This window comes from Mauremys reevesii, linkage group 1, assembly GCF_016161935.1.
Source record: "Mauremys reevesii isolate NIE-2019 linkage group 1, ASM1616193v1, whole genome shotgun sequence".
Taxonomy (NCBI): domain Eukaryota; kingdom Metazoa; phylum Chordata; order Testudines; family Geoemydidae; genus Mauremys; species Mauremys reevesii.
In genome coordinates this window covers 299,217,035-299,229,779 of record NC_052623.1, presented here as the reverse complement: position 1 = coordinate 299,229,779, position 12,745 = coordinate 299,217,035, and the positions used below count along the sequence as shown (strand labels likewise).

General features: G+C 38.0%; 1 protein-coding gene across 3 annotated transcripts in view; it reads left to right on the top strand.

Annotated features, from left to right (window-relative positions):
* Window positions 1-12,745, top strand: part of XPOT (exportin for tRNA) — a 68,671-nt gene that overhangs the window by 44,139 nt on the left and 11,787 nt on the right. For 2 of the 3 annotated variants that reach the window (XM_039502367.1, XM_039502375.1), the window contains exons 12-20: window positions 1,900-2,024; window positions 2,950-3,094; window positions 3,256-3,375; window positions 3,580-3,674; window positions 4,949-5,018; window positions 6,231-6,469; window positions 7,067-7,352; window positions 7,825-7,836; window positions 10,128-10,317. In XM_039502367.1, coding sequence (XP_039358301.1) covers window positions 1,900-2,024; window positions 2,950-3,094; window positions 3,256-3,375; window positions 3,580-3,674; window positions 4,949-5,018; window positions 6,231-6,469; window positions 7,067-7,352; window positions 7,825-7,836; window positions 10,128-10,317 — 1,282 coding nt within the window. The remainder of the gene's footprint in view (window positions 1-1,899; window positions 2,025-2,949; window positions 3,095-3,255; window positions 3,376-3,579; window positions 3,675-4,948; window positions 5,019-6,230; window positions 6,470-7,066; window positions 7,353-7,824; window positions 7,837-10,127; window positions 10,318-12,745) is intronic. The other variant, XM_039502384.1, reaches the window with a different exon arrangement.

The following is a 12,745-nucleotide window of genomic DNA, read 5'->3' as shown; positions in this document are numbered from 1 at the left end:
GAAGGTGTTGTACACAAATGCAGACTTGCGCTTCTAAGATCAGGCAGCAATTTAAAAAAGCACTCTCCTGGGTTAATTGGTTGCTTTCCATGCCCCCCTCATTTCCAAACTTTTGTTTTCTGAAGTTTTTATGGAGGGTACTTTGGATACTCATGTGAAATGTTTGTTTGGACAAAAATGTTAAAAGTAACGGCTGTGAAAATGTTAGAGTAACAGTTGTGGTGTTATAAAAAGGGAATTCCAGGTTTAATAATAAAACTATATGTGCAACTCTGTGTAGTCACATTGGGAGAAAGCTTGGTAGTTAAATTATACAAGAGGGTCAACTAAAGTGGCTACTATCACCACTACGTTTTTGTCCCCAGAAACCTTTACAGCTCTTCTGAAGGAAAATGGGCCCTTTTCCTAAAAGAAATGGTCTGCAAAGGACTGCTGCAGGTAGCAGGCAGCCAGATACTCGGATCTATATTATTTGACTATTGGACGAGTTAATCAAAATCACTAAAGGAACGTAAGGAGTTTCTATTGGAACTTAACTTGACTGTCTCTGAGTGTAATCGGGGTACAGTTGTGTAAAAATAATAGCAGCACTCTACTCTAGCTGTCTGGCTTGACCCCGTCACAATATTTAACACCGTTATAAATGCTTGAGGCAAAGCAGGGTTTGGAGTGGAGGCTGACAGCTCACAACCCCCCCGCCCCCCATGTAATAACCTCATGACCCCTTGAGGGGTCTCAACCCCCAGTTTGAGAACCCCTGGTTTAATCTATGGCTAGAAGTCAAGGATAGCAGTTTAAGATTCTGTGCTGAAGGGGGGAAACATTTTTTGTAGCATCAGAGGAGCGATTCCTGCAGTGAAATGATGTGGAGGTTCCTCTTGGCTTCATCTGGAAGGTGGAAGATAGGAGGTCCAATTCCTGTATGATTAAGTAGGCTGGCTAAAGGAAGGTGGTTTTGACAGGTTTGCATCTTGTTAGTGGAGAGAGACTGGGAAGCTGATGAGATGGAAGAATCACAGGGCTGGAAGAGACCTTGAGAGTCCATTCCCTATGTGCTGAGGCAAGACCAAATATACTAGACCATCCCTGACAGATGTTTATCTAACCTGTTCTTAAAAACTGCCAAGTCTGGGGATTCCACAACCTCTCTTGGCAACCTGATCCAATACCTAACTACCCTTATAGTTAGTCTTTCCTAATATGAAAACTAAATCTCCTTTGCTGGACATTAAGCCTGTTACTGTTTGTCCAGCTTCAGTGCATGTGAACTATTGGTCATTGTCCTCTTTATAACAGTTCTTAATGTAGTTGAAGGTTGACATATGACGTAATTTTAAAGTTGAAGGAGAACTTGTTTCTTGGGTGAAACAAGTGGGTAGAAAGCAAGAGTGGGCTGGAGGCCCGTTTTTCTTTTTTTCCACTTTGCTTTGGCTATTTAAGCCAGAGGTCCAACACGGCATGGCGCCCGCGGGGCATCTGAGTCCACGTACTGGTCGGTGGACGAGCATCCGCCGAAATGCTGCTGACAAGCTGCGTCATTCAGAGGCGTCACTGCCGAAATGCCGCCTCTGTGGCTTATTGTCTGGCACCCACCAGATGAAAAAGGTTGGGGACCACTGATTTAAACTGTACGATTTTGAGGGCATGGACTGTCTTGCTCTGTATCCTGAACACAGTGGTGCCCTGTTCTCAGTTGGGGCCTCTAGGAGTCACTGTAATACAGAAAATAATGAAAGGGCCATTAAGACACAAGCAAATAAGATGACTGGTACATATCTACCCAATTAACTTTTCATAATCTGTTTTGTATCATGACTAATCACAATTTAGTTTTCTAAAGATGTAATTTTCAGATGTTTGTCTTAAATGTGGATTACGTGAAGAATCTGTGTGTTGCAGGGTGAAGATGAAGCAATGTTCGTGGAATACAGGAAACAGCTGAAACTATTGTTGGACAGATTAGCTCAGGTCTCACCAGAGTTACTACTGGCTTCAGTCCGCAGAGTTTTTAACACTACACTGCAGTAAGTTATATTTCTTCTTAGTTGGCTTTAAGAAAGATTGCACTTTCAGGAAAGATTGCTTGATGCAATAACAGATGATAGACTTCTCATGGGGACCTTGTCAAAGCTCTCAGGTAAACCATTCTTTACATTTAATTTAGTGGTCAATATCATTTTGCTGTGTCTTCACCAGTAAAATAATCTTGATTATTCTTTTAGGCTCAGATTTCTAGATTACCTCTTGATCTGTTTGTAATATTAAATGAGGGCTTAGACTCTAAAATAGGTGCCTTCTCTCTAACTTTAAGGTTATGACCATCCTCTCGCTTTAGGAACCACCATTATCTAGCAACTGAGTAGTTTCTCCTTAGCTTTTCATCATGTGGATAAATAGCCGTCTGCTTAAATATTTTTAAAGCTAATAGTGAAAACTACCAAAATAATTGAGGGAGTGAGAAGCTTTGATAGACTGGTGCCAGTGGAAATGGGAGTTGCATCAAATATTGCTACTATCAAGGCTCAGTATGAATAGTGGGGAAAAAACATACCAAATTGGTCTTCCTCCTCAATCCTAAATAGCAGCTATGAGAAACCTACAGTATTCATATTGAATGCTCCTCTGCTGCTTCAACGATACTGCTATAATGGTGAAAAGAAATGCTGCATGTTTGTATATGTAAAAAATAATGCTCTAATGGCCAATATTTCAGGATGTCAGTGTTCTTATAGTCTTTCTTTGCCTAGTTAAAGTATAACTGATTGTTGTCTCCTCTGTTTAATGAAACTGCACATCTGTAGTCTCTCTCCATGCCATGCAGTTCAAGGCACTTCACAAGAAAATACTGAGCAATATATCTGGCTACAAAATTGGTAGCTTGAGTGTTTCATGAAACTCCATTGACTAATGTGACCTTTGTTGAAGCATAATCTCATGTCCATTTTATAGGAATTGGCAGGCTACACGTTTTATGGAAATAGAAGTAGCAATAAGGCTCCTGTATATGTTGGCTGAGGCTCTCCCTGTTTCTCATGGTGCTCACTTCTCTGGTGATATTTCAAAAGCAAGTGCTTTGCAGGATATGATGCGAACTGTAAGTATTTCAGCTGTAAGAGTTACTTAAATGTTTCACTATTTACTAGTAGTTTTTTCTTTTAACATGAAAGGCTCATCGTGATTATCAGTACCTCACTAAACTGCAGTTATGCACCGTAAATGATTAATCCTAATTCCTTAATGCATTTTTCCCTACAGCTGGTGACATCTGGTGTTAGTGCCTATCAACATACATCAGTGACATTGGAATTCTTTGAAACGGTGGTTAGATATGAAAAATTTTTCGCTGTTGAACCTCAGCACATTCCAAATGTTTTAGTAAGTTTGATCATTCATACAAAATTTTTCTTTATTTTCTCCAACTAGATAAAGTAAATATTGGGAAGGTTTCTTGTGTTTGGAGACTTTGTCTTTCCTTATCTATTTTCTGAAAAAGATAAAGATGATTGAAATTTTGTTGGTTTGTTAAATTTTCAGCTTATGTACAATGAATACAAACTTAAATTTTTATTTTACTTGCAGATGGCATTCTTAGATCACAGAGGTCTTCGCCATACTAGTCCAAAAGTACGAAGCAGAACAGCTTACCTCTTTTCCAGATTTGTCAAATCTCTTAAGTAAGTGAAAGTTGTTTCAAATGGTCTGTCCAATTTTTACAAAAGAATTCCAGGTGATGAGAGAGCAGTGACTTCTTGAATTTTCAATAAAAGAAACGGGTTGAAATGAGCAGGAATGAAATGGTACACCATAAAAACACTTTTCTGGAAGACCCATTAGGCTTTGTAAAATTCAGCCAGTACTGCAGAGGATCTTAAAATGTGGAGTGAAGCAGAGTTGTCTGAATTTGTAGAGAAAGGAACAACAGATGTGAACTCTCCCAATTCACCTCAGTTTGATATCAATTCTGAAGTCTAATGATGGTGATATACCAGTCAATAGCACCTTTCGCTGCTCATCATCTTAGAGGAACCAGCCAGCAACTGTGGGCAGATCATGAGTGGAATTCCAGTATTAGTATCATTTCTCAGCGTGGCAACCTGAAAACAACTTACAGAAGAGTTAACCAAATTTTGAATATACATTTGTTCTCTTTAACCTAGTAGGCAAAACTTGTTCTGTATGGGGGTTATTTAATAATATAGTTAAAACTGTTCAATCTGTGGTATGATTAGTAGCAGGAAATCACATTGGTCCTACTTCTCAAGCACAAATATTGCACCTAAATGTAGGAAAACTCTGGAACAATACATCAGACATAGAAACCTGACCTTTTTTCAATTGTTAATGTAAGCACTTAACTGAACCCTGGTCTACACTACACACTTACATTGGTATAACGGCGTCACTGAGACATGTGGAAAATCCACACCTCTGAGTGACACAGTTATACCAAACTTACCTTGGTGTAGATAGTATTATGTCAATAGGAGGGCTTCTCCTGTCGACATCGCTATCTCCTCTTGGTGAGATGGAATACCTATGCCAACAGGAGAAGCTCTTCTCTCGGCATAGGTAGCAACTTCAGTAAGTGCTACAGCAGTGCAGATGCTGCAGCCTGTAAGTGTAGACAAGCTCTGACATGAACAGGGCTGTTCCCACTTGTCAGCTATTTTTCCAGGCTCTCTGCAGACTCATGCAGACATCTCTGCATTCATTACATTCACATTTTTGAGGTTTTCCTCACAATCCTAAAACCAGAGACTTCTTTAAAATGAAAACTCTTATTCTGGAGGACCACACAAGAACATGAGAGGTTGCAGTTCACCATACTGGTCCAACTCAAACCCTAGTCTCTCCAACTTAGAGCAGGATTCTCTCTTGCAGTAATGCTAAGATTTTGCAAGTGGTGATTTCTAGAAATATGTAATACTACTTAAATGTTTTACTTCAGTAAACAGATGAACCCCTTTATTGAAGATGTTCTGAACAGAATACAAGATCTGCTAGAACTTTCTCCACCTGTAAGTACTTCTTATTTCCTATAACATCTCACAGATGAAGTGTGTGAATTTATATTCATCTGGGTGCCTAGGTACTAAGGCTCTAATCAGTAAGTACTTAAGTAAATTTCTAAATTTCTACACATGAATAGTCCCATTGAATTCCTGGGATTTCAGTGAGGCTACTCATGATTAAAGTTAGGCATATGCTTCAGTATCTTGTTGAATAGGGTCCTAGGAAGCATGGGCTTTAGAGATACCTGTGTAGATGAGATTTGTACCTATTGATGATCCTTTGAAAAATCTTTGAAACTGGCATGAGGTCTGCAAACAATTGCAACTCCTATTGATACTTCAGTTAAAGTGCACTGATCTGTCAAAGGCACTGGAGAGGGAGATTGTTGTGGCCCTGAGTAGCTGAGGCCTGCACTGACATGAGAAATTAACACATGGCGGGATGCCTCATTTCTTGGAGGATAGATTTAAGGAGGTAAACAGATTATTAGGTTGAAAACAAACAATGTTTATGCTAAATAAATAAATAGGCTAAAAAGGCAGAATGCCTGAGCAAGCTAAGATAAGAGGGAGAACACCAAGGCAATCCTTTACTAACAATGGACAAGGTACGTTAAGAATGTAGAGATGAAGTAAAGAGGAGGTCGAGCATGGACAAAGCTTGCAGCATAGGGATTGTTTCCTGCAAAGTAACTAAGCCAATCCAGAAATACGTGGTGTAATATATAGTAGATACGTATATAAAGGAAGAGGTTTTCTGTGTAACTTTGGATGTGTGATGTGTCCTATACCCACCCCCTACGCTTGAGACTGAACAACTCAACATAGCTTTGCTGTATGCCAAATAAAGGAACCCGAGTGACACAATCTGGGGTCCAACTGAGTTGTTTTTTGGATCCCAGAGATCTGAATGAAGTGTTCTTCCAGCACCGGATGTGGTAGTCTGGATAAACCAAGTGGAAGAGGTCTCGGAGGGAATCCCAACAGCCTGTATTTCAGACACTTCTATACTTTCTTCTAATTTATACTTAAATTCATAACTAAAACAAACTATTATCTTAACTTTCCATTTTTGTGAAAGAATAAACTTTTTCTTTGGAGATTTCTCTTTACTCCTTGACCTTCAACAATTCTCTTTGGAATTTTATAAAGATTTAGTAGAATACACTTTCAGTAATTGGTGATTTATATATATTCTCTATCTGTCTTTGACTCTAGGAAAATGGTTACCAGGCTTTATTAAGCAGTGATGATCAACTATTCATTTATGAGACTGCTGGAGTGCTGATAGTTAACAGTGAATACTCTGCAGAAAGGAAACAGGTTCTAATGAGGAATCTGTTAACTCCACTAATGGAGAAGTTTAAAGTGCTGCTAGAAAAACTGATGATAGCACAAGATGAGGACAGACAGATGGCACTGGCTGACTGTCTCAATCATGCTGTTGGCTTTGCAAGGTGGGTACAGTAAAATTTACTTGACAGGTATACATTGTTTTTTGTTTTTAAGAAAAGTGTTTGGAATCAGGCTTGTCATTGCTTTTGTTGAATTTTTCTGCAAGCATTTCCCAAAAATCTGTTTTTGGTTGGCACTCTCTCCAAACAGCCCAGAAAATCAGGGAAGGTACCTTTTTAGGAAAGAGTGTCAATAAAGGATCTAAGGTCTTCAGAATCCTTGAGTTTCATTGAATTTCTAATAAACCAAACACTTACCATTAAATGACTCATGAAACATCTTATGAAGAACTTCAGTTAAAATAAAGAGAATATTCTAGTGTTGTCCATTTTGGCACCATTTGCGAATTGTAAATTCACTCAAACTTAGATCTCAAATGCTGTGCTTTTTAGTGTGAAGTAAATTACATTTGAAAAGTGATTAAAAAAACTTGATGCCCTGAGTGTTTGGCTCCCCATTTCAGGAAATTTTAATGTTTGAACAGTACATTTGCATTCTTAAATATCTAAATTAAGTCTTGTTCTAGATCTGCATTGTTGCTTTTTATTTCCATTGGCATGTGAGCTAATAGAGACCTTTGTGTTCATTTGCTTGCACAGCCGAACCAGCAAAGCTTTCAGCAACAAGCAGACAGTAAAGCAATGTGGCTGCTCTGAAGTATACCTGGACTGCTTACAGACATTTTTGCCAGCACTCAGCTGTCCGTTACAAAAGGAAGTCATCAGAAGTGGTGTCCGCACATTCCTTCACCGCATGATTATTTGCCTAGAGGAAGAAGTTCTTCCATTCATCCCTTCTGCCTCAGAACATATGCTCAAAGATTGTGAAGCAAAAGACCTTCAAGAATTCATTCCTCTTATAAATCAAATCACAGCTAAGTTCAAGGTGTGAGTCTGTCAGTTTATGGAGTAGGAGGCTTCTAAACTCCTGCTTTCTGGCCTTAGAAAAAGGGTCATTGTATGTGAAGGAACCTGAACTTCATAGAACTGTACTTCAAGCTTTCTTTTGTAGCTGTAAATGCCTTTTATTAGTAAATACCTGCTTGAGGAGGAGGAAAAAAACTTCTTTTGGTAAATTCCCAAGAACTAAAGGGGTATTCCTTCTTTAACTGTAATTACCCCAGAAAAGCATCAGAAATAACTTGTTTTTTTTTTTTAAAGATACAGCTTTTGGATTTGGTATTTTGCTGCTTAAAAACACACTTCTTATATTGACAAGAAACATACTTGTTTTCTGTGATGAAGTTAGTATTGAATAGGTAAAATGCCATAGTGCTAAATTTAATTTGAAAAAATGCTAATCACTCAACAGTGACTGAACCTGAAGTGAACTTTCTGTTCCTTTTTCTTTTTTGTAGCGAGATTTACGGGTATGTACACAGATATAGACATGTAAAAAATGCAGGTAGGTATGCAAGTTTTAGATACGGTGTGTGGATATTTAGTGGAGAACACTGGTGTACAGGAACTTCGTGCATAATTGTACAAAAATATACACTGGTACTTAATGCACTACTATACAAGATAGGTCCACAAATAGTGTAGATTCCTTAAACACAGGTAGGGACATGGGTTTTTGGAGCAGAACTAATGTCTAGGAATGTATGCAGATGTGTTTGGTATGTAAATGAGATTGACAGAAACTTTCACTGTTGAATTGGAGAGCTTCTCAAACTGGCTGGTCACATTGTGCTGGCTCCTCATTTCAAATTGCTAAATTGTATTGAATGGAACAACTAAAATACGTTAAATTACTGGGCTAGTATTACTTTTCAATGTCAGCAATTGTTGTTGCTGCAAGAATGTTATGCATTCATGAATGGGAGGGGATATTGTCTTGTGGACCATCTGTATACAAAATTTGGCCCCAATATGAAAAAGCTTGAGAAGCCCTGTTGTATAGAATCTTTTAAACCTATCTTTCAGCTGAAGGTTTCTTGTTAAATATACTAAAAGGCAGAGTTTGGTGTGAAAATGAAAATACTACAGAGAAAAAATGTTAATGCGCTATAGTGGTATGGCAGAAATGTATACTCTAGCATGGGGAATCTAGGTTCTGGAGCACTGTTGGGAATTTCACACTCTGAACTCTATGGAGTGATGGTGATGGGATGTAAAGATTATGGCAAGTTTTGGGAAGGTTAGGGAAAGAGTGTTTCCACATTGGCGTTGTATCCTGTTAGCTTTTCAGATGACACTGATGGCAGCTCAAGATAGAGTAAGGAGTTAAGTAACCATATGGGTGGGATAAATGATAAATAGGGATTGCCTGTTGACCCCAGTAAAGGCCCATGGCGGATTGAGGAAAAGAAGAATGAAATGTTGAGGTCAGGCATAATGGGGAAGCACATAGCCATGAAAAGAAGTAAGCTAGGCAATTCTTAGTATAACTTTAGAGTTGATGATGATGAGCCTAATTACATGCAGCTTTTTCTCATCTTGAATTGCTTTTTAAGTTTGATTAATCATCTTTCTCAGTAAGTAACTTAAATCTTCATAAACAGCTGGTATCTATAAATGCATAAAAACTGTGCCTAATTTTTTTAAAAACATAGTGCTAAGTAGGAAAATGACTTAAATGACTATGGTTTAATGGACAAGAAAGACAATATTTCACCTCCCTACCCTTCTGATGGTGTGCATATTTACTGTGTGTGTAGTGAGTATATATTATAGGCATGAGGTTTGAATGGATGCATTACTTAATAGTGTCAAAGCCGTGACTCTTCACTAGAGTTCAACATTTGAGTGCTCTCTTGAGCTACAGTCTTGTATACCAGTTGTTATGGACTGCTGACTGCAGGAAAAACAAATTTGACACTCATGTCACCAAAAGGTCCTCAATCTAACAAGTTTTGAAAATTCTATTCTGCCAGCAGCTATGTCTGTCTATGAAGCCTCAAATTGGAGGAAATTAAGGTAACCTGATGACCTCTTACCTATTTTCAGGCTTTAACCAAGAAAACTGTTGAAGTTAAGGGTGTCACAGATGGTGACAGCAGTCGACACAAGAACAAAGAGTGGACTTCTATATTCTGAAATCTTTTAAAAAATAACTTAAAATAAATTTTCTATAATTTAAATGTCATGATTTTGCAATCCAACATCTTGAGGCTTTCCAGGATTTTGATGCAAGTGCTGTTTGTATCATTGGAAGAATTGAAAATCTCCCTTTTCTAGAAGGATAAAGTTCCCACTTGACAATCTGCAGGGCTAAAATTGGATGATAAGTCTGTTGGTGCAGGACTAAATATTTCTCCTCTTGAACCTCAGTATAATTCTGGTGGAGGAAGGATGGGAGAATCTCACATGAGGGGTGGGGGAAATAGCCATTTCTCTGAAAAGCCTTCTTTTTTAAATACAGGTAAGCTGTCTTAAATGGCTCAGATTTGAAATATTAGACTAGTTCTTGAGGTGGATTGATTAGTGGTTAGCAGTGCATGATGAACGCTATATCATGGCTACCACTTTTACCTATGTGTTTATATCTACACTTGGCTGGTGCCTGACTATTTTTAACTTCGTTATGATTGAAATATTGGAAGTGACAACAAAAGCTAATTAAAATGAATCTCTTTTCTGTGCTAGATTTTTATTTCTAGGCATCAGCCTTTGTAATGAGCTGTCAGCTAACACCGTTTTTTCCCCCCAACCTCTACAGACCCAGGTTTCCCCATTTCTGCAACAGATGTTTATGCCGCTACTTCATGCTATTTTTGAAGTGTTGCTCCGTCCAGCAGAAGAAAATGACCAATCTGCTGCTTTAGAAAAGCAAATGTTACGGAGAAGTTATTTTGCCTTCCTGCAGACGGTTACTGGCAGTGGAATGAGTGAAGTCATAGCTAATCAGGGTGAGCAATCACTCATGGGATCATACCATGAATCATTTTTACCCAATACAACAAGCAGTTTTGTTTGCCAAAATCATTAGCACAATTCCTGCTAAATGCTATTTAAATATTTAAGGTAGGATCAGCTGCCTTAAATGGATTTTACTTAATTTTGGCTATCTAAACAAGAATTCTAGTTTGTAACATTTAAAAATACAATATGAATAAACTGTGTATAGTGATCATTTTGGCAATGTTTTGTGACTTAAAATTTGTTTGAGTGGTGGAGTGAGATTTCAGACAAGTAATACAAGCACGTCAAATGTTTTTTCTATGGAAATACATTAAATATAGCTGGCAAAGTGTATCACTTATGACCAACTGTTGTATGCAATACATAGTTACAACAGTGAGTAACCTTGCCCCAGTACCTTTTATGGTCTTACAGCTCACTCTATGCCAACTATGGCACATCAATGGGCAGAAACTAGAGCGCCTTCTTCCTCTACCTTGGTTCCCTTCTAGTAGCATCTGTTTTCGCTTCTGCCCCTGATGTCTGAGGTTCATTTTGACTCACTGGGTGTCTAGTCCATACCTGTTTCCCATCATTAACAGAAAAATAAAAATTTGGGGTCACTTGCCACTGAAAGCAGTTTCATATGTTCTGTTGACTTAACTGGTGCAGAATCTGTTCGAACATTATTTTGTTAAATGGAGCTTTAGCAGGTTGAGAGAAGAAATTCATGAAAAGCTTTAGCTTTTCATCTAGGCAAGACTACAAAAAGATGCACTAATATGGGTTAAGGAAACCAGTACATTTATTAGAGGAAGAGGAATAAACATGAAGGTGACATTTTTAGAGGAAAAATGCAGGTGACATTTACTTAACTTTATTAAGATCCTTTGAAGTTCCTCAGTCTAAGTATATGGGGCAATGCAATGGGAAAAATTTGTTTTTGACACAAGTATCACCATACATGTTGGAAAGAACTAGAATATTGCTGCATTTAAACTAGCTGTACCAACTGGTGAGGAGAGGTAGAAATGGGGGATGGGCAGGGCCGTGCCAGTTGTGAACAGCTCAGCGAAAACCTCTGCTAAACATGCATCACGGGTCAAAAGAGAACAAAACGTTAGAATGCTTAAAGGCTAGGATAGCAAATACTGAAAATATTTTAAAATGCCATTGTCAATCACCTGGATTACTATGTTCAGCTCTTGTTACTGTCTCTTAAAAAAACCAAACAAATGAGAGATCCAGAAATAGGTGACAAAAATGAGGCTCAGAAAGACTTCCATACGAAGAGACTGAAAACACTAGATGTGTTCAATTGATAAAAATAACAAATGGAATGGAGAAGGTAAATCCTTGTTCTCTTGGCTTTACCTTTCTCATAATACTAGAACAGGGAAACAAATATAACATTGAAAGGCAATAAACCAAAACCCAAGGACAGGAAGTACTACTTATACAGTGCATGATTAACCTGAGGAATATATAGCTACCAGATTTATTGAGGCCAAGAGTTGAGTAAAAAGTATAAGACCCTTACTAATGAGAACATCTACAATTGTTAGATGATCAAACCCTTGTACATCAGGGTGTAAGCCAGCAACACGCTGGTGTTTAGGAAGAAACTTCTGTGAATAGGCTATTCTGTAATTGTCACTATGGGGCTACACGTTCCTCTGAACACATGGTACTGATCACTATCAGAGACCGGATACTAGACTAGGTAGACCACTGGCCAGATTCAGCATGGCATTTTTGTTAAGCATAAATGTAAGATTGGTCGCTATAAATGTGTTTTTTTTGTAGCAAATGCTGTCAAAAGACCTTTACTTCAGACAACATGCTGGTGAATTTTCCCAATGTCAGCTTTTATAAATTGTCTTTCTGTTTTCTTTCCCCACTCCCCATGTTCAGTGTTCTGACTTCAAACAGAAAGGACTTATTAGGCAGGTGTCATTTTTCATAAGTATTGAGACATGACATCACCTTGGGTACATGCAACTTTTACCCTTATAATTTTTCAATTTCCTTCTTCTTAGAAGTGAAATTGGCTCACTTTATAATGGCCCATTTCACATAGCTACTTTTGAACTGGTGAAGTTTTTGAACTGATAGTTTTAACGCTTTCAGAAGAAATCCATCTCCCCATTGATATCTAGTTAAACTTTGCTTCTTTGGGAAGGATCTTTTTTTCAGTTGTTGTCTTAGCATCTTCCTCCATGGGAACTGTCAACATTTCCACTCCAAGGGTTCTTGCAGGTTCAGGGATTTCTAGAGAGTTCAGTTAAAAATGTACACTTCAGCAGATTATATGTTTTTGTAAAAAAAAAAAATACATAAAATTATCTTATTATATGGGTCTGGCAGTCAGACAACCATAGAACTTGTTACAACAGTACTTTCTATCAAGACCAAACAAAGTTCTTATTTTGTATA